The 22,235-nt window shown below is 39.7% G+C and overlaps 1 protein-coding gene across 5 annotated transcripts in view; it reads left to right on the top strand.

Moving 5' to 3' along the window:
• Positions 1 to 1,420: 1,420 nt before the first annotated feature.
• Positions 1,421 to 22,235, top strand: part of LOC133485582 (inactive phospholipase D5-like) — a 37,404-nt gene continuing 16,589 nt past the window's right edge. For 2 of the 5 annotated variants that reach the window (XM_061789509.1, XM_061789508.1), the window contains exon 1: positions 5,850 to 6,208. In XM_061789509.1, the coding sequence (XP_061645493.1) occupies positions 6,059 to 6,208 (150 nt within the window). In that variant the 5' untranslated portion in view covers positions 5,850 to 6,058. Of the gene's footprint in view, positions 1,562 to 5,849; positions 6,209 to 12,020; positions 12,200 to 20,865; positions 20,974 to 22,235 lie in introns of those variants that run through there. The other 3 variants (XM_061789511.1, XM_061789512.1, XM_061789513.1) reach the window with 3 other exon arrangements.

The following is a 22,235-nucleotide window of genomic DNA, read 5'->3' as shown; positions in this document are numbered from 1 at the left end:
ATAATTTAATTAATTTAATTAATTTAAAAAAATATATTCCACAATAACCACAACAACACTTGAGTGTTTCTCTACTAATAGGCTGCCGGACTGCACTATGTAAAACACCCATATCCCCTGTGGGTGCGACAGTGTGACACCTCTGCTATCATATCAAAGTCAAAAAGTAAGCAGAGCTGCATTGAGTTTCATTGGATGCACAGATTAGTAATAGCTAGATAGACAAAAAATGGGGTGTGTTAAGAGCTGTAATTTTGTTATCCTTGGGGTATTTTGACAAAAGCATGTCACTTACATCTTAAGATACATGGGAACTGATTTAAATTGTGAATAAAATGCATAGTCTCTTTTAAAGCTTCACTTCCACTTTCTGCAAGTGAAAGGCCGCCAGGAGGAAAGGCGTCTAATTAAATTGGGCCTCTTGTGCAAGCTCTGAAGCTCTGCATGAGTGAGCGCAAATAATGAGACACAGTGAGAAGAATTGTGCAGAGGCATCACGCACTCAGTGACAGATCCATTCATCGGAACAGATACGTCTTAGTTCTACAATACTGAGCAAAACCCTGCCTTTATCTTGTGAGTCTGAGTGACGTGGTTTATAGTTGAAAAATGTAGGAGGGGTTGGTGGGGGGTTGAAAATGTAATTTAAAAAAAATTATAATAAATTTTAAAGGATAAAATGTTTTCTGCTTGTATTCGTTTTGTTATTGAATGTTTTTTTATTTGAATTTGAAAACTAACTTTTACATGGTAAATGGCAGCCACAGAAGGCGCTAAAAGGTTCGCAGGGTACATAACCATTAGCACTCACATTCACACCTACGGACAATTAAGAGTTGTCAATTAACCTACCATGCATGTTTTCGGGATGTGGGAGGAAACCGGAGTGCCCGGAGAAAACCCACGCAGGCACGGGGAGAACATGTAAACTCCACACAGGTGGGGACGGGGATTGAACCCCGGTCCTCAGAACTGTGAGAGAGATGTGTTAACCAGTCGGTACAGAAAATGGATGAATGGATGGATTATTCATTGATATGGGTTCACAGTCATAACGTCCCTCCGAGGGAAGTCCTAAGTAGAATGTGGCCCCTGACAAAACTATTCCTGGCAGGGCTCAGTCGGGGAACACTGTAATTTGAACAATTTCTTTCTTGGGGCAAGGGGTCACATTGACCCATGGATATTTATGCTGACACAAACATAACGGGGGTCTTCACATGGAAAAAGACATTTAGCGGAGAATGAAACATAATGGGACAACAGAGCAGACTCGTGATTAGCACGTCTGCCTCACAGTCGAGAGGACCCAGGTTCAAATCTCTACCTGTCTAAAGTAATGTTCCCAACAGTGACTATGTGTACGTAATCATTTAAGAAGATGAGTTTGCAGTAATGATTCTGTCTGGCACTTAAGTCTTTAATCCTCATCAGGATGTCCATTAACCTCTTGATTGAAGGTTATCACAAAGCTGTACAGTATTTAGAGCATGTCCAACACGAGGACACACTCTCCTCTGTACTGAAAGCTGTGAGGAGTCGGGAGCAGCGAGCGATGGAGGTAAGTTGTCTCTCATCTCTTGCTGCTAATTAGCCTATTCAGATTTTATCTATTTTCTTCTGTATCTATTGGAAATTGATGTTTTACAGTATATGTTGCGGTGAAGGATTAGCAGTAAGGACATGAAGTCACTCCACAATGTGCCCTGTGTTGGTGCCAGGTGGAATCCCATTATGGAACTATAGTGACTTGATTGAATACAGTAGTTGTATCATCTTTAGTTTTGTTTTGTTTTTGTAGGTTCCCTTCAATCATTTTTTTTTTCATAATCTTTGATGTCCTTTTGTTTTGGTTTTGCCAGATAATTTGGGTTGGAAATGCCCAGAATATCATTTTTCAAGCTATTCTAGTTGTTGTTTTGTTTGCCTGGCAGTTGAAACGGGCGGATTTCTCATTAATATACGACATGTAAATAAGCAATTAATAATTGGGGAAAAATATTATTGAAGAAACTACATTACAATAACGGCAATTTCAAATCCACCCATTTTGCAAGCCTTATGCCGTTTATTGCCTGATGTATTCAATTGACAAACCGCAGAGATGTCAAACATAAACCATGACATAGACTAATTTTGACCTATGTTATGCATAAAACGGTAGAAAAAAAAGATTTTTGATTGTTTTCATCACTTCACACGTTTAAACTGTCACGCTGCTGCATCTCATATCGGAAGTTACGCTTTCATAAGATTCCATCTCTCAGGAGATCTACTTTGTGATCACCTGTGTGCTGCTGGCTCAATTGCAGTAGTCTCCGCACACACACACACACACACACACATACACACTTGATTTCCTCCAGTGGCAATAAAATTGATGCAATTGGAAACTTTTCATCTGGTAGATACATGGAATTATTTTATTTTAGTGCTTTTAGGTTGAATTGGCTCATGTTCAAGCTTCATCCAGCATTCAGCACACAGGCCCAACTTTGTAAAGTGGATGAGAGTCAGGCTCCCTAACATATGACTGAGCATTGTTTGGATGGAAAATGCATTATATGAATTAAATTATTGATTCTGAGGAAGCTATAGAGTCCTCGAAACGGACTAAGGCCTGGCATATATTGGATTTTTCTTTTTATTATTATAATTTTAGGGGTAGATATGACAGATTTTTCTAAAATCTATAAAGGCATATGTATCTTGGTTAAATAACATCTGCTTCTACAAATATAATAATGCCAAGTTTTGACATAAAGTTTCTTATTGTGGTTGCTAGGGGACAAAATAATAGAAACAGTTTAGCTTTGTATGACAGTGCAATACAAACTAGAACCATAATTGTACTGTAAAAAGAGACTAAGAATGCATTTTTTTGTTCACAGTTTAACAGTTCCCAAGTGTGTGAATAACATTTATTTGACATCTCTGAGTCCAATGCCGAGTGTGGGTTTTGCTACGACGACAACCAGGGACAGTACTAAAGGGTTGCAAGACTTACTAGACTGAGTATAAAGAAAACAAGCGATCACCCATAATGACATGGATTGTATTTTCATTCAAGTAGGCAGCACTTCATTACCAAGCAGCCGAATTACACTTAGGGGCGGTTGTACTTGTTGAGCCGCAAGCTAAAGAGCGAGTGCAAACTGTATTTTCCCTCTAGAGGGCAGCACTTCATTACCAAGAGTTATACTTATCAATTAGTGTGGTGAACCGTGCATGTGGAACATGCCGTGGACACACACGGCTTTCGTTACTATGTTGATCAGGGGCGGAGCTAGGCAGTTGAACAAGGTAAGTTTCTACTTATCTGTGCATCCAACAAAACTCAATGCAGCTCTGCGTACTTTTTGGCTTTGACATGACAGTGTAGTCTGGCCGTCACTTGAAAAAAGCTTTCAAGTCATGTGCAATGGAAACTGTGTGAAGCATGATTATTTTAATGAACCCCAGTTTTATACCACATCCATCCATACATTTTCTGTACCGCTTCATCCTCACAAGGGTCGTGGGTGTGTTGGAGCCTATCCCAGCTATCTTCGGGCGAGAGGCGGGGTACACCCTGAACTGGTCGCCAGCCAATCGCAGGGCACATATAAACAAACAACCATTCGTGCACACATTCACACCTACGGGCAATTTAGAGTGCTTTTGGCATGTGGGAACTGTGTGTGTGATGTGGGTCCTCAGAACTGTGAGGCAGATGTGCTAACCAGTAGTCCACCGTTCCGCCTGTTATACCACAATTGGGCAAAATTCAGACTGAATTGTTCACAAACACATTTTTGGAAAATGCAGCACACAAATAATTGACTTGGTTGTTTAACTTCACACTTGATGGGTGTTTATATGTAAGCAGCTAAAATCTTATGCTGTGGGCCTTGAGTGTAGATACATATTGTGTCTTTTAGCGCCTGTATCAGCAGATTGCAGACATTGCATAGTCAATATTAAATCTCATGTGCTTGATGTCATTATCAAACCGTTGGTATCATTCATGCAGGTTCTACTGTATCGCTGATGGATATGGACAATTAAAATGGAAGTCCCGTTGCTTCTCTGCTACCAATTATTTATCAATGTGTCCCTGCAGGCAAACCTCCCTCGTAATTCTCTTTATGTTCAGTTCAACAGTAAACTTCAACTGGGAATTGTTTGAAATTGATTGAAGCCTCTTTTTGAAGAATAGTTCACATATTGTATCTGTCAAACTGCTGCTTGTTGTGAAGTGAGTTGAGTGGAGTCACTCGTATCTCAAGGCACCATTGTATAAAAAAGAGGAAGAGAACAAGGCCAGCAGAAGAAGTTCTTTTCCCCCCATTTTTAAAATCCTTTTTCATGAGTTTTAAACTTTAAACAGGTCACACCTAACATGAGGCTTATAGCAACCTCAGCAATTTGGAACTTTCTCCTTATAAGCATACAATACAGACAGTGGAAACATCTCCCATTTGGCTGTTCACGTTCTACGGCAGTGTGCAGCTGTGATTTAAAAGAAGAAGTATTTTCACACTGACGAGATAATGATCACTGAGAAGGCTCGCTATGCTCTGGTGCTTCTCTTTTTGGCATATCAGGAGGCCAAGTGGAGGTAAAGAAACCACTGCACCCTCATTGCACCACTCTGCTGTCATGTGTGAGTTGTGTGTGTGATTCACAAAAGAGAGGAAAACAGCATACCATTTTAAATTAACTTGAGAAATTAGTACTGTATAAGTAAAGGAACCAGAATAAGTTCAAATGAATTCGGCATGAGCCACGTTGTGTTGAAACCTGTACTGGATTTGATGTTGAAGTTAATTATAATTATGTTGAAAAAATAAATAAAAACATGGAGGTGTAATATGAAGCTATATTGATACAGAACTCCAGAAGAAGACTTAAATACTGTATATTTAAATAAAGTAGTACAAAAGTAATGGAGAACAAATTATATAACATTTGAAAAAAACATTACAGTAATTTTCTGGCCATTTCCATAAATGCTTTCAGAAAGGACTAATAAACTAAAATATAAAATGTTTAAAATATTTTAAATGTCATACTTATTTCTAAAAAATAATTGAAATATTTCAAGCAATGATTTCAAGAAAGCCTAATTAATACATTTCTTAAAATATATGACTAAAGTATCATTTAAATAATATTTAAAAAATAAATACTAATTATCACATTCTTAAAAATACTGATTGATAATTTCCCAAATATAGTATATCCAAATATTTCAATGGATACTTTCTAGAAAATGGTAAAATAAAGCAAATCAATAAATCAAAAGAGAAGATTTAAATCTACAAGTATTATAAATAATCCCAAACAAAGATTTGTATTTTTAGTTTTGAGGCTTTTTTGTTTTTTAATTGTTTTTTTTTGTTGTTTTTTTTTGGGTGAGTAAATAATGTTCCCAAAAAGTATTACTGAAAACTATTATACTTTATATAGCAGCTGAATTATTATATAATTCACAACTGAAATATTTATAAATATTTATGATTTACATTTATTTGGGGAACCTAATTATTCTGCAAATTTTTGGGGAGAATATATATGGAAAAATTTTCTAGTATTATAAATGTAATAATTATTTTTAACCATTAAAAAATACTGCTATTTCTCAAATATTGTCAAATATTTCACTAAGTGCTTGCCAGAAAGCAATATGATCAATTAAATAAATTAAAAGACTTCTTCTTAAATGTAAAAAATAGTACGCATAAATCTTGTCAAATATTTCTAAATTATTTAAAAGACTTCTGCACATCAGGGTGGGCCATCTCTCTCTCTCTTTCTCTCTCTCCGCCCCTCCCACTAGGAATGCCTCACTGGAACTTCATCACAATGCCCGATGTTGTGCTTAGCTAAACAAAGTCCAGCTCAGCCTATAGTCCAGACCTGACTACTAAGCAGACTTGGAATTCACACTTGTTCGGAGGGACCACCTTTTGTGCACCATGACACAAAGGAAACCAAACGAGCTTCCATGCTGAAGGTAACCCCCGACATCAGGAATCTCTGGTGAGATCAGGGAGGCACACCAGCAATTACAAGCATGGACCTACGAGGTCCCAGAGGGCCGGCAGTCAGCCAGGACCTGAAGGGGTTCGGGTTAGGGATTCCGGCCAGCAGCATCATTTCAGCCGTGCAGCAGCAGGACTACTCGGCCAGCGTGTGGCTCCGCAGGAGGGACAAACTGGAACATGTAAGTGCGGGACAATGGAGCCCAGGGGATACTATAGGAATCAATAGTGTCGATATGTAATTAGTGGATTTGAATGTGATATGTATGTTTTGTATGTGCCCTGCGATTGGCTGGGAACCAGTTCAGGGTGTACCCTAGTGAGGAGAAGCGGCTCAGAAAATGGATGGATGGATGGATGTACAGACTATTTTGGTTTTGTCTGTTTGTTAGCTTTAATATGTGCCATTATTACAAGGTTTTCCCAATTAAGAAAAATTATTATTCTGGATATACAGATAAGACTACCTGTGTCCCATTTATAATGATGAAGAGAACTTGGGTAAAGAAGACAATTGTTCCTTTTTTTTTTCTTCACAATTTAAAACAGTCTCTTAAAGACCCTCTAAAGTGAATTCTGAGACTTGTTTCTAAACACATATACATGTTTGAAGATAACAGCTGAAAAGGTGAAAAGACTGAGGACTACAGTATGTAGTGCTCAGTTGTGGAGATATATTGTAGCCTTAAAGTGTTTGTCAACCATTTAAGTTTTCCTGAGATTTTTTGCGTGACGCACTTTGGATTTGGCATGAGTCGCCCCTTCACCTACTTTATAAGAACTTCGTTTGTATAAGCAGTTATCAGGCACAGTTACGACGTAAAGTTAACTAGCTATGCCTGCACCCTGAAAATATCTTCCCTTCAGATAGGGTGGGGAGTCGGACTTGACAGCCAGCATGTGGACCGGGGCTGCCGGCTTTACAGTGCCTCGTTGTTGGCCGCAAGTGCTCGCACATCAAGGGGGGAAGGTGGAAGAGCGAGGGGAAAAGACAAAAAAATTCTGCCGTGACAGCCAGCGCCACATATTGCCCACTTTGCTATTTAATTCGGCCCATTATCAAGAGTCCTGTAATATCTGTAGCATTAATTTAGCAGTTTTTCCTAAAATTGGTTAATTAAAATGTAATAATTTATGCAATTAATATATCTAATTCAACAATTTGTCAGTTAATTTATTGTTAAAATTAAATAGTAGTAAAATAAACAATCGTACATTTCATTTTTATTTGATTAAATCATTGGTTAATAAATTATAATTACATTAATCTTAACTATTACAACTAAATAATTAGTTATTTGATCTATCGTAAATACCCCGCCTCTCGCCCGAAGAAAGCTGGGATAGGGTCTAGCACGTCGGCGACCATAGTGAGGAGGACCGGTATAGAAAATGGATGGATGGATGGATTTATTGTCCATCCATCCATTTTCAACACCACTTATCTTGGTTAGGGTCGCGGGGCGCTGGAGCCTATCCCAGCTGACTTCGGGCGAAAGGTGGACTACACCCTGAACTGGTCGCCGGTCAGTCGCAGGGCACATATAGACAACCATTCACACTCACATTCACACTGTCACTGAGTGGGGACTGAACCCACGCACCAAAGTCAGGCGAGTGTACCACTACACCATCAGGGACTGGCTTTATTGTAAATAATAAAATAACAAATACGAGTAAAATGAAGATTTTTACATATACATTTTTAATACTATTAATAATTGGTGAACAAATAATAATGGAATTAATTATTAAATACACTTTTAAAATGAGCATGAATTATGTTTTTGAAATAAAAAATATTTGTTGCATTAACTTGAAATTATTTTTCCCAAAATTGGTTTGTTAAAATACATGTATTCATTATTATTAATTTATCTAATTAAATGTTTTGTTAATTAAGTTACAGTATAATTGTGGCTTGAGATACAAGTTTAGTTCTGTGACCACGCGCAGAGCTCAAAACACTCATATCTCAAATCAACTTTCCCCATCGAATTGAATGGAAATGTCATTGATCTGTTTTAAAAAGAAAACTGTAATAGTATACTTCATTTAAAAAACATACAGTAATGACAATGAAATAGAACGTAAAGAATCAAACACAGCCATATTTTTTGCTTCAAGTCAATGGACATTATGCTGCTGCTTCTGGTCTGATGACGGCCATTCCTCAGTAAGCTGCAGTAACATTAGTCATTCTTTGCAGCGATAAAGAATATATGCCTGTGAGTATTGTTTCTTATCAGTCAACACTTGTTTCACCATTTGTGTTTAAATATCCGTTGCTTAGAGGATCATGACACTGCGGGCTGCAAGCTCAATGCTATTTTTTTTAGCCCATCTATGTTGTTTTTCATTGTGGGTTAAGCTTAAGCTAAGCAGACCTTTGCTGGACAAAGCCATGATGATGTTTTAAATACACAACGTGTAATTCTTTTTGTTTTATGTTTAGTTTGACGGTAAAGTAGAAAAAACACGCAAGCATGGCTAGAACATGGGAACTCAACAAACACGAAGACCACAGCTGAGATTCGAACCCAGGAAAGACCATTTCAACTTGCTTAACTTTAAAATAGGTCAATTTATCCGCAACATAACAGGTCCACTGAGTATTTTTTATTGCAGGTAAACAATACCGGGACTGCACAGATTGCCTGGAGGTATGGAATAGATGTGAAATGGAGGCCGTGTGTTGAATATTTGATGCTGGAAGGGAGCTGAGGCTCTCGCACAAAGTTGCCATGATGAATTAGCCTTCACTACACACTGCTTGATGCCCCATCCACACAAAACTGCTTGAGAAACACATTTCATCTTCATGTAATATCATGAAAATGGTTGCTAAGTGTTGACATTTTATATTGTAAGAGCACGCAGACGCACGGACACACACATACACACACACATGCACGCACAAACATGCACGCACAATCACAAACATTTGTCTTTATTTACAATGTCATTAACAGTAGACAAGTAAAAATGCTCATTTGGCTTCAAGTCCATGTTAAGATGAGGATTCATGTTTATATTGTCATTACACCACAGTAGCTCATTATTTTTAGTGAAGACAACGATTTTTTTCCCCCCCTCTATTGCACATCTAAATGAGATGCGTATAAAACCTGGCAGTTAAACTTGAGGAAATAGGATTTATTGTGTACCTGTACTGACAAAATTAAGATTTACGACCACAAATCCAGTAGAGGGCGCAATCGCCAAATGTTAGAAATACAACTAGCTCTGTTGCATTTTTGGGGTTGTTTGTTTACAATCTAATCTAATATTATCTAATATAATATAATATAATATAATATAATATAATCTATCAATCAAAAAGTATTAGGACAACACCTGAACACCCCCTTAATGAAGCTGCTCCTTTTGTCATCCCTAGAAAGCCACAAAAAGCCGTAGAAAAACCTCACTGAGCTGATGTCTCATGGTTTCATGGTTCAAATTCCCGTTAGCCAAAAGTATTTGGACAAGACAACACTAGCAAACCCATGTTGAAATCTATTATATTGGAATGAGTGTCACAAAAATAGCCATAAAGAAAACTACTAAAAAGCATAAGATGAAAATTGAGTAAAATTCAAAAATTAGACAAGCTAAGGGAGGTTCGTTCCACTGTGATATCCAAATAGCATAGTAAATATCAACTTTGCAGCATTTCCTGTTGGGCTGAGGCACACAGAATGGGCATTTCATAACCCAATTAATTAATCCCTCCCTTCATCCCTCTCTTGCATCTCGACTCGTCAACATGTTTTGTATCGATTGCTCAGAAAGTTCACTCTGCAGTCTCACTATGTACTGCAAGAAACATTATGTCAAACCACATAGCCAGTAAAAGGAGTGCAATATCTTACGTATTTTCAGATAAAGATCGTAAATATTCTCAGCTGCAGACTTTGGGCACAAGGACACAATTCTTGAATCACTTTCATCTCCTCTCGGAGAGAACGCATCTAATTTTATGATATCGCGAACCTGCCAAGTGGTTGCTGCATATTTAAGAACGCCGGGATGCTTCATTCTGCTGTGGTTGAGTCACCTTACAACACAGTACTGTTAATTAGGCCAAATTTGAGCAATTCTCCTCCCTTGCGATCAAAGGCAGCAAACGGTTGATTATCGAATGTCTCTCAAAAGATTATCCTGACCGATGTGGTGTGGGGGGTGTTTTATTTTTCCTCCTTGATCTGCTTCGGATACAATTAGGCTGATGATTGTAAATGTTAAATCCGGTCAATATTTAAAGCGACGTACACACATGCCAACAATCAGGCCAAATTTGAACATTTGCCATCCTATGTGATCAAAATCAGCAAAGGCCCAATCATCTGATGTCTGTAAAAGATTATACCACGAGGTTATCTTGTGCTCTGGGGCGTGTTAAGAGTGACATTTCCAGTACACCACACACATACTGTATGGTGACTTTTTTTCTTCATCATGTCTGGGATCGCTCACATTTTAAAATCCGTTTAAGATTTTAAAATTTGGTATGTGTGTGTGTACCAAGCTTCAAGAAACCATTGTGAAAAATTGCATTGTATACGGGCACTTATTTTTGATTTATAGCCATTTTTATACAGTTTAGAGAGAAGGGGGGAAAAAAAACTCCATATATATATATATATATATATATAATATAACACTACCAGAATTACTTAGAATATTAATTACATTAAAGTTGGAATCTTCTGTGAAATAAATTTGTTCCAAATAAAGGTTGTAATATTTTATTTAAATAGTAAATAGTTTGAGAACAAGCAAACTTTGAGAATAAAGTTGTATTTCTACCAAGGAAAAAATGTTGTAACATTACCAGAGTAAAGTTGTATTTTCCTTATAAAAAAGTTGTAATTTTGTGAGAATGTCATATTTTACTCTAAAAATGTTTTTTGTTATATTACAAGCTTATCATAATAGAACAAAGTTGTATATTTTCGAGAAATAATATTTTGAGAAGTGGTATTTGCTGACAGAAAAGTCATATTGAGAATAAAGTCCTATTTTTTCTGAGAAAAAAAATATACATACATATTACAGTACAGTACATATTTTTTCATAAAAAAATCATCATAATCTTGCAAGAATGTTATAAAATTAAACGTTTTTATACTTAAAAAAGTAATTGTATCAGGAGTTTTATCGTAATTTTCCACAAACACAAGTTGTAATCTTGCAAGAACTAAGTTGTATTTTGTCGAGAAAAAAAAACATCTTTAAAAATACTTAAATCTTAATGATTTCATTTCATCCATCCAGGTTTCACGTTTCCATAAAAGTGTTGAAAATCTGTTAAATTTCAATCCCATCTGTTTTTATTTTTTATTTTTATTATTATTATTATTATTTTATTTTTTTTACAAGTGCCCCCTAGAGGTGCTTCTTTGTCTATGTACGGCCGCGAAAGGGGCTGAAAGAATTGTAAAGCTTCCACTTCACTCTACATCTCCACAGGAACTGAATGCCAATGTGGACGCATTAAAAAGAGTCTCAAATACCACACCGCAGCTTTCACCATCTTTAAAGAAGAGCGGAAGGAAATAGGACATCTTAAAGTGTGTGTGTGTATGCATATTTGCTGACGTTAAGAAATAAGCGCGAACAACAAAGGTTCGATAATGCTAAATATTCCAAATGTTGCACCATTTGGCAGCACTTGTAAGCAATATCCTACGTGTGTGTGTTTGTGTGTGTGCATGTGTGGGTCCGTGCATGTGTGTGTGTGTGTTTGTGTGTGAGGGCAGGGCAACTCAGCATCACACACACACACACACACACACGCACTATCACATAAGGATACAATGAGAGGAGACAAAAGGGAAGCAAGAGCTGGACCTTCTATTTATTCTCCCTTTCCCTCCCACTTTCAGTGTCCATAAGGGAGAAGTAAGAGAAACGTGAGCTCTCTATTACAGCGAGAGGGGAGCGAGAGAGTGAGAGGAGGAGGGAGGGAGGGATGGATGGAAGGAGGAAGGATGGGAGGAGGAAGCGGGAGAGTTAGAAAGAGGTGGACGAACACACGATGCGCGGACAGAGACACGAGGAGTAGCGCTAGGAAAGAAGAAATGCAGAAAGTAGAGATGCAGATAGATAGATAGATAGATAGATACTCTTTGTCTTTATCAGCTCCAAGCGAGGGATGCATCATGAAGGTGAGCTCTAATGACTAGAAATGACTTCTGTGAACATATGTGCTTCTTTGATGCATGTGCATGGTATACAATACAGTACAGCACGGTTTAATTGCTGCCTCCAGTCCTGTAGGTGGCAGTAAGGCACGTTACTAAGTGACTGACAACCTTAGTACGAGGGAAAGATTGTAGATTCCTCATAGATACCCACTTACTGTTTATGGCTGAATTTGACAGTAAGATTTATGTATAATTCTCTAAGAAATTAAGGGAAATGTCTGGTGGTGGGAAAAATGTTTTACCATTGTTTAATTCCATTAAACATGTTTTCCTCGCAATTGGCTGTCGCTTATTAGAATGTGCAGGTGTAGCTAATATTATGATGTCCTTAAAGATGACCATGTGATGGACAGTCCTTGATACTGCCAGAGTCAAAAATGAATTGTAATGAATTTGAAATTTGGTCAAATAAAGCCAATGGGGTCTTAGAATTGAGCCCTATGGGATGCCACAAACTGCCAAGATATGATGGTTTTAAATTGGGAGGGGCATAAGCATTCATTTCCTGATTTTAATTCAAACCAAGTACTAGTGCTGTTTAAATAAGAACAACCAATTAAAACGGGAGAGGTTGGTCTTTTACGTTTTGCAGTTAAGTTCAGATGGAGAAGAAAAAAATAAACAAAAACTGAAAACGCTGTAATAGGCAGGCAACAATTATCCCAAATTGTACTCACCCAGCCGGCACGGCGGACGACTGGTTAGAGCGTCTGCCTCAAAGTTCTGAGGACCGGGGTTCAATCCCCGGCCCCGCCTGTGTGGAGTTTGCATGTTCTCCCCGTGCCTGCGTGAGTTTTCTCCGGGCACTCCGGTTTCCTCCCACATCCCAAAAACATGCATGTTAGGTTAATTGACAACTCTAAATTTCCCGTAGGTGTGAATGTGAGTGTGAATGGCTGTTTGTTTGTAGGAGCCCTGCGATGGGCTGGCAACCAGTTCAGGGTGTACCCCGTCTCCTGCCCGATGATAGCTGGGATAGGCTCCAGCACGCCCGCGTAACCTAGTGAGGAGAAGCGACACAGAAAATGGATGGATGGATGTACTCACCCACCGACATTTTAAAATACATCCACTTTTCCACCCGTTTCTAGGGTATAAAATTTCAAAACAACATAGTTTTAACCTGTTTCCTATTCAAGAACAGTGTTGCCTTTCAGGCAATGCATGACCAAAATGAGAATTACTGATTACTGAGTTGAATTCGTTCAGTGATCAAGCTTGTAACTCAATTTACTGATATATCAAATAAATTTTCCCTGTTGAAATAAAAATAATCTGTTTTAGCGAGAGAGAGTGAGAGAGAGAGACAGAGAGAGAGAGAGAGAGAGAGAGAGAAAAATTAAATATGAAATTTTTGTTGTGTGTGTGTGTGTGTGGAGGGGGCGCTTAGTGGGTTTTGAACGTTTTTTTTGCGTCAGTGAGAGCTGCTTTGGTGTGTTTGAGAGGAGGTTCTTGGGTGTTTGAGTTTTTTGCGTGTGTGAGAGATTTTTGTAGATGTGAGAGGTAAATGTTATTTTTGCCCTGTACGGCACCGCCTACGATCACAACATTGCAGACGACTACTTTTTAGGCGTTACATCACTATTGTTAAAGCAAGTAACTTTTACTGATTTCAGAGACGATTCCAAAGTAACGTGATTACGTTCAGATTTAATGAGCGACGATTACAAAACATCTTTCCTTTTCCCTATCGCTTCTCACGCTGTACTTTCTCCTTGGTACCTTGTCCATCTGTTTCCCTCTGTGCCCCTGTGTGTCATTTCAAACCTGGCCACACCCCACTCCAGCCCTCCTTGACACTAAAAAAAGTCTCGTGGTTCTGAGTGGCCGTCACAAGTGTGACCCGCTGCGCTCACGGCATCCGTCTCTCCCGGGAGTGTCGTCATAGCGATGGTGATGAGCGAGTAGGGAAAGGAGAGGGGAAAAGATCCTTTTGTAATTCTGCTCACTCACACACTCTTGATATTGCTCAGTCGTGCACACACACACACACACAGATGCAGGAGTTGGCAGAGTGAAGTGAGCGGAGACTGAAACACCTGAAACAGTGTCCATGGCAACGACACGACTGGCTCCAAAAAATAAATAAAAATATATTAAAGATCAAAGCCTACAGAAGCCTTGTTTACGTTGAAGTGCTCAAATGGGAAGAGCCCAAAATCATTCATATCAACTTACTGGAAAACCCCCGTCCCTCTAATAGACGCCATGCCCCAAATAAGTCTTGCCCGCATTTGCGAGTTTGCACTATTTTAAAAAAGGTAATGAGCTACCTCATTTTTAATATTCATACATTTGCGGAATCATTATGTGTCACCTTTCCTACATTATAATGTAATTACATGATCAACTCTGATTGCTGATGTTGTGTACGTGCGACTTAGTGAGCTGCTTCTCGTGTGAGTGTTGGAGGAACTCAGTGGAACCCCCACCACTGCACTGCTGGCATGAAATAATTGGGGGTCACAAATCAAATATATAGACACCCCTAGAAGAGTGGAGAAAATTGCTTGTCTTGACATATTTTTGGATGCGTCTGCCACACGCACACACACACACGCACACACATAAACACTGATACTTAGGGTCATAAATCAATTCAAGCAAGGCGGGAACGAGCGACCATTTTTCAGTCAACCTCATAAGAACGTACAGTATTTGCATATTTATGTTTCACATCAGGCAGCACTGTGAGATAGTGGTTATCAGGTCTGCCTCACAGTTCTACGGTTCTGGGTTTGAATCCCAACACTAACTGTCCTGTGTGGTGTTTGCATGTTCTCCCAGTGCTTGTGTGGGCTTTACTCCGTATACTCCAGCCTCCTTACACATTCCAAGAAAATGCTTGTTGGCTTCACTGAAGACTGAATTTTCCGTGCCACCGATTCTTAAATCTTCATTGTCTACTGATTTTGGGCAACTGCATACACTTCCCTATGCACTTCCTGTAGGTGCCATTTTCATTCAATGAGTTTGTCTAGGGATGGTCAAGTACTGATACTAGGTATCAGTATTGGTCCAATCCCAGCCTTATTTCAAGGTATTGGGTACTCTTGAAGGCGGCCGATACCAGCCACCGATACTTAAAGCAAAAAAAAAATAAAAATAAATAAAAATCTTGACACCCACTAAGTCCTCCATGCCAGTAGTTAGCGCTATATTGTGGCCGTTTGACACATCGGCGAAACCGTGTGTCATAAATAAAGGAAGGTCTCTGTCCATAATCATCTGTCATTGTGTTAATTGAAATTTTATGTATCAAAATTACTCATAGTATCGGTACTCGGTATCGATGAGTACTCAAGAGTAAATACTTGCATTGGTATCAGTCTAAAAACAAAAGTGGTATTGAACATCCCCTAAGTTTGTCCCTGTATTGTATTTAAGTATACCTTGCATTTCCTTTTTGCATCTTCACCAATTGGCCTCATCATTAAAACATTTGCTGTCACCTTGAGGAACATATTTTTTTTAATCAAGGCTGCATGTGGAGGAAAAACAGAACATTAACAATTGAACAGCCACAGCGGCAGTGATATTATAACCTGTGCTTTCGCTCAGCTTTGCTTTTGCTTCACAACATCACCAGTCGAGCAATAGTGAAGTGATTCATGCTGACCTTCTCCTCGCTTTTTTTCCCCGACATGGCGCTCATTTCATAAAAAGGTTCAAATCTGAGCATCTGCACTAGTAGTTTAACGAAGACGTTTTGTATTTTTTTCATTATTAAAAACGCTTCCTTTATGTTTGATTGAAATGTCTGTGTCAAGTCGGCCTTGTTTCATGCGAGACTGTTAACCCCGCCCCATATACTGTTCAGCCAATGACCATGACAGACCGAGAGCGTTGTGACGAGGCAAGCGGCTTCTACTTGCAGAAGTGGAGCCAAGGGTGTGGGGGACACAAGCTTGTAAAGACAATCAAAGCATTTTCACTTGCGCTTACAAAACTTTAAACACTACACTTCATACACTTGTCAATTGGTATGTGGATCCATGCATGTGGTGCATTCAGCGGACATCTTGCCAAACACAACATCGACAACTTCACTGAGAAATCAAGGATGTGTCACTTATCAGAAGCAGAAGTTATCAGAACGCCAACCTGTGCATTCAACAAACCTTAGTGCAGCTCTTTTTAGCTTTTGCCTTTGAAATGATAAGTGTTTCATTCTGGCTGTGGCTTGAAAGTGGCAGATCTTCACCCAGCGTGGCTGCCAAGTCATTGGCGCAGACTCAGTCTAGTGGTTGTATTATGTATATTAAATGAATTGTGTCATCACATTCTGGCAAAATTGAGGCTTGCTCACAGAAACCTTTTCAGAAATAGGTGAATAAAAGCCTTTACTTGCTTTTTTAATTTCACACTTGAAGGGTGCGCAGACATCCCAGAGAGCCAACTACAGTATTTGTATGCAACCAATTAAAAATATTTTTTTTACAATCACACTCCCACATTCACGAACACACGCACGCACACACACACTCACATGTATCCACTCACTTACACATACAGTGACACATACACAAGCACAAACTCAATCACTCACACATACACACACACACACGCACGCATACACACGTACACTTACACGTACACGCACGCACGCACGCACACACACACACACACACACAATCAGTATAATGGAGGAGTGGAGGTAATGAGGCAATGTGATCCACCTGCTGGCATTGATGCAAACGTTGGTAAAAATGCAGGCGTTGGCAAAAACATCTGCTCTTCCGTAACACGAGAGCACTGTGGGAGTTTTGCCTTGTATGTCGCTACATTAATGGTGGAATCTAAAGGTGACAGTCATCAGGAGGTTTGTATTGTTGCAGCCATCCTTTTTTACGATAGCCTTTGCCCTGTGAGTTGGAGCCTATGCCGTCTGATTTTGGGCGGGAGGCGAGGTACACAGCTCAGTTTCAGGGTATTCAATCTTATAGTATAGGCCATCTTTATGTAGATTAACAATTCTTTTTTTTTTTTTTGAACACCTAATTTAACTGGTCGCCATTCACATCTGAAAAGACACGTGACATCATGGAGCAAAAATAGCTAATCAAGTCCAATTGTGCCCAATTAGTGTTGTGGTGATGGGGCAAAAAACACTTTGGAAATCATTCGTCGACGGGGCGCAGTTTTCCTGATTGGAAAACATTTATCACCGGGCAGATTGAGGGCGTGGAAATGTGTTACTTATTTGGATACCCCCCTTATTTGGATGCCTGGGGCCATTGCCCCGGCGCACCCACATCCCTGCACGCCATTGTGCCCAATTCTGACATTTCACTTTGAAATAATGGATTACTCCTTCATATCACCTCACTGGTGGTCACCTTGCCCGTTCTCCTGAGCTTTTGTATCAAGCAGCATTTCCATCACAGGAACTTTTGGAGGACCCTTGCGTATTTGGACGACGAGAGTTTTTTTCCAAATTAAGTTCCTGGGTTATTTATCGAGCGACAAAAAAGACCCTGATCGGAGTGTAGTATTCTCAAAGGCCCCACATTTAGGTTCTGAAGATAAGGTCTATGCTTTATTTTTAACAAATTACAAGTCACTGCAGTTAATGCAATAATCTGAAAAATGGGTCGGCCCTGTATTTCATAGATGAAAGATGAAATGAATCTTTCAGTCCTCCTCGGGTGACTGGGTGGGTTTACAATGGGCTCGGGCCTCATCACGGTTGACACGGCTCTCATGTTTTTTTAATGACGCTATCATTGACCTATTGATTTTGTTTGGAGAGAACCCCGGTGAGATCAATAGGGGGGGAGGGAAAACGAGGGCAGGCGCTGATGGAAAGGAGCCGAAAGAGGCCAAAATTCACATCACTTGAGAGCGCTTCCATTTGTAGCCTCCAGGAAGTGTGGTGAAATTAAACTGGGAATTGAGCCTTCACTGGGTCGGGGGGTGCATGTTGCTCTGTGAAGTCTTGGTGATTACCTCCGCCAAGTTTAAAACTGGGAGGTAGTTTTGATCATCGAGAACAATTGAATTTTTGTGAGAATCTGGATCAAGCCATTAAAAGTGTTTGGGTTTTTTTCAGGCATATCGACAAACACAATCCTTCTCCGTTAACTAACAGTAATCTGTGAATCCAACAAAACTGTATGCAGCTCTGCTTACCTTATACAGGGGTGTCAAACTCATTTTCATTGCGGGCCACATCCCTCAGAGGGCTGTTATGTTATAAACCATAAATACAATACCTCATCATATTATTTATATAATTGGCCATGCATTTGATTGTTATATATTTTTAACAACACATTTTATTTGAAATCAGTTAATAAGGGACTGAAGTAAAAATATATTATTCTAAAATCCGTTACCGTAAAGAAAAATTGCAATTTCTATATAGCAAGACACAGAACGACACAATTTGCTTTAGTACATACATAATGTGGCTGGACAGATCTGGCCCCTGGGCCTTGAGTTTGACACCGGTGCCTTTTGGCTGTGTGGAATTGCTTAAAAATGGCAGCTGTTTGCCCAGCCGAGCTTCCAAATCATGGGGAAAGAAACCTGTTGTCGGAAACAATTTTCAGCATTGTGGGCCAACTGCAATTTTTTTTGCGATGGTCCACTTGAATCGCGTTAGGCACATTACTACATATGAAGACTGAAAAATGCGTCTCCTTCTTTCTGTGTCGATGTCCTTCATACAAAACAGTGATATGGGGGAAAGGGGGAAAAAAAAGGCAAACAAATGTTGGCTTTTACAGGCAGTGTGAAAGGGACTTTTGTAGAAGATTACATTTTGGAGAGTCATTTGTTTTGATGATTAAACTATGATTTTACGATACTGCACGCCCGCGTACATCCTGCCTAGAACTCAAGTGGGATTCATATCGCTTCATTGAGACGATTCAATCCCTCGCTCAGCTCATCAGTAAGGCACTAATATTAATTGTTCTACTCAGCGGATAAAGAACAGGACTGTGAGTAATCTTATTGTCCGTCTTCATGTTTTTCCTGCACCGTTTCTGTTCAATCTGTTGCTTAAAGGGTTAAAGGACCGCATCATAGATGCGAGTTAACATTAGCATGAAGCTAGCTGACTGAGGCTAAGCTATGAAGTTGTTTTAAGTACATCATTCTTTGTGTAATATTTTGTCCAATTCTTTTTGTTTTATGTTTAGTTTGACAGTAAACTTCAACTGGGAGTGGCATTAAACTGCTTGAAGAAATTTTTGGGATAAATTGTTCACTATTTGCCAAAAATGCTGCTTGTTGTGAAGTGTGCTGAGTTCCCTGCCACCATATAGTACTTGTATCATGTTTGCGCACGCAAGTCAAAGCAAAAGAGAAAACAGTCGAACGACAGCCAGTATCTTGAAGAAAGTCATAAGTCGAGTCACTCGTATCTCAAGACACCACTATATTTCCTCAGTGACGATTGCTAATACTTGCTTGGCTTGCTGTAGTCATCATTGCTGCCAATGCAAACCTGAATTTCCTTTTGAGGATTAATAAAGTACCTAACCTACCCAGTTGGTGACATTTTACTTTTACAAAACAACTCCCCGGAAGGCCTTACCTGTTTCTGCTGATTTGTAGCCTGGTTGTCACTCGAATTCAAGCTGACCCAGTAACAACAGCGTCTGCCACTCGATCAGTCACAGTCGTCACCGCTGTCCACATTAATCTCTCTTGCCACCAAATTGACTGTCCCGCAACTGGCGGGGCTGGAATTGAAATCGTAAATTACACTTTTCACCGCCATAACAAACAAATTGCTCTCACACGCAACAACCACATGAACTCACTCAACCTCAGCGCCGACAGCCTAATGTGACAAAGAGGGGACCGTCTCCGAAGCACTGGGTGTGCTCAAGTGGAGGCATTAATGAAAGAATGAAAGGCAGGGATGGAGAGATGGAAGGAGTCCATCAGGAGCCAGTGCAGCGAGAAAAATGAGGATGTCAAACCCCGTGTCGGCTTGAGGGGCTTAAGAGAACTCTGCTAGGTGGACTGCTCCCGGTGGAACTTTTGAAAGATGTCAAGTGCATGCCAAAGCAGCAGGTGGCGCTGTAACCATACCTGCAAGACTATTTTAGCCAATGGCAATATAGTGGTACCTTGACTTATGAGTTGTATTCATAATTTTCCCCATTAAATTGAATTGAATTGAAAGGACATCAATCATTCCAGCCCCCCCAAAACCACAACGTTTGGGGGGTTTTAGTAAAGAAAAATAGCACTGTATTATGTTTAAAAAAAGAAAAAAACACAATTAAAGAGAAACTATTTTATTTCAAACAGAAATAAAATAGTTTCATAAAGTGTAATTACTGCACATAAGGGGTGTGGCTTAGTGAGTGACATCAGACCCTGGGGTCGAGTTGCCTGATTAGTTTGTGTTTGTGTTTGTGTGTCCTTTTCACTAAACAGTTGGAAGTGCATCGGTGACTGTGGCTCTCCTTGCACACATGCAAGGATATTACAGGTCCTTAACTGCTCCATATTTTTTTTCACTTCACTTGAGCGGCAGCGTATCCGAAGCTTGCTCGCACCCATTTGTCACAGTTTGCCATTTCTGTGATGACAGACAACCAATCTGCCAGCCAATCACATTCTCCTAGCCACAGTGATACACCCCCTATTTCAGGCTTTGCTGATGATGCAATCAGTGTCCGACAGTCGCAGAAATCGCAGAAAACATCGCTACCCTGTGAATCCCCTCTGCTGTCCATCCACAACCGGGAGTTCGGCCTAGACAAGTTTATGTGAGTTTCCCTGTTTTTGCGCTCTGTGAATCGTGGATTAAGACAACAGTGAAATCTGAGCATTTCCTGACCTGCTATCTGTGGATTACTAAGAATTGCATCACTTTGACCCAAGACCAATTCCTTATCTTCAAAGCCTGACCCTTTTGACTGTGAACTGCTCTGTATCCTGGCTTTGAATTGACCTGGCGCAGTTCATTTTAAATTGATTGTTAAAACATAGAAACATAGCGGAGATGCTCAGACACATCTGTGTTATCATGGAAGGAAATATGAAGTTACCAAACAGGTCTGGTTTAAAGCAAGCTCCAAGAACTAAGTCAATGATTTCTGGCTTTTACTGTATTTGCATGCGGTCACTGTGTCACGCTGACAAGCCGACAAAATGATCACATTAAGCAGCGGTGGAAAACAGGCCACGGTCCAGACGCTTACAGATATTCATCGTCAGCTGCTTTGTAAACACTGTCTCACTCTAACTCCTCTGACCACTGAACATCTTTGTAAACATATGGCCACTTCCTCTCATAAAGCATATGCGAGTGTGCTTGAGGAAGGCCAGAACACTTTGACGCCTCTTCCGACTATCAGAGAAGAGCATGATTAGATAACTCTACTGAGCTCGAGCAGATTGTTGTTTGAGCACAACATTCTAATAAAAACATTCATACTGAGGACAGTCTGGTTTACAAGGGACAGCCCAAATCAAATAAATCACCTTCAAACTCATGTTAAATGGAAGTCAGCACACACCTGCCACCATTTAAAGTGCCTCTGATTAACCCCAAATAAAGTTCAGATGTTCCTGTTTCCTGACATTTTGTTGTTGTTGCTTTGTAGCAGAAGCTTGAAGGTTTTGTGCTAATACTGACTGCTTTTTGGAACTGTTCATAATTCCATCCACCTTAACTAATGCCCCAGCAGATCGAAAAGTCCAAAGCATGATGCTGCCACCACCATACTTCACTGTAGGTATGGTGTTCTTTTGGCGATAAGCAGTGTTGTGTTTGCGCAAAAACAAACCTTTTGGAATTATAGCCAAAAAGTTCAACCTTGGTTTCATCAGATCATAACAAAATCTTCCAAACACCTGTGGAAAAAAATTGTTATGGTCTGATGAAACCAAGATTGAAATTTTTGGCGTAATTGAAGGTTTTAAAAAAATGTAACGCAATAATTAGTTTCCATCCATCCATTTTCTGAGCCGCTTATCCTTACAAGGGTCGCGGGAGTGCTGGAGCCTTTCCCAGCTATCATCGGGC

The sequence above is a fragment of the Phyllopteryx taeniolatus genome, chromosome 11 (genome assembly GCF_024500385.1).
Source record: "Phyllopteryx taeniolatus isolate TA_2022b chromosome 11, UOR_Ptae_1.2, whole genome shotgun sequence".
Taxonomy (NCBI): domain Eukaryota; kingdom Metazoa; phylum Chordata; class Actinopteri; order Syngnathiformes; family Syngnathidae; genus Phyllopteryx; species Phyllopteryx taeniolatus.
This window is presented reverse-complemented; position numbering and strand designations above follow the sequence as displayed.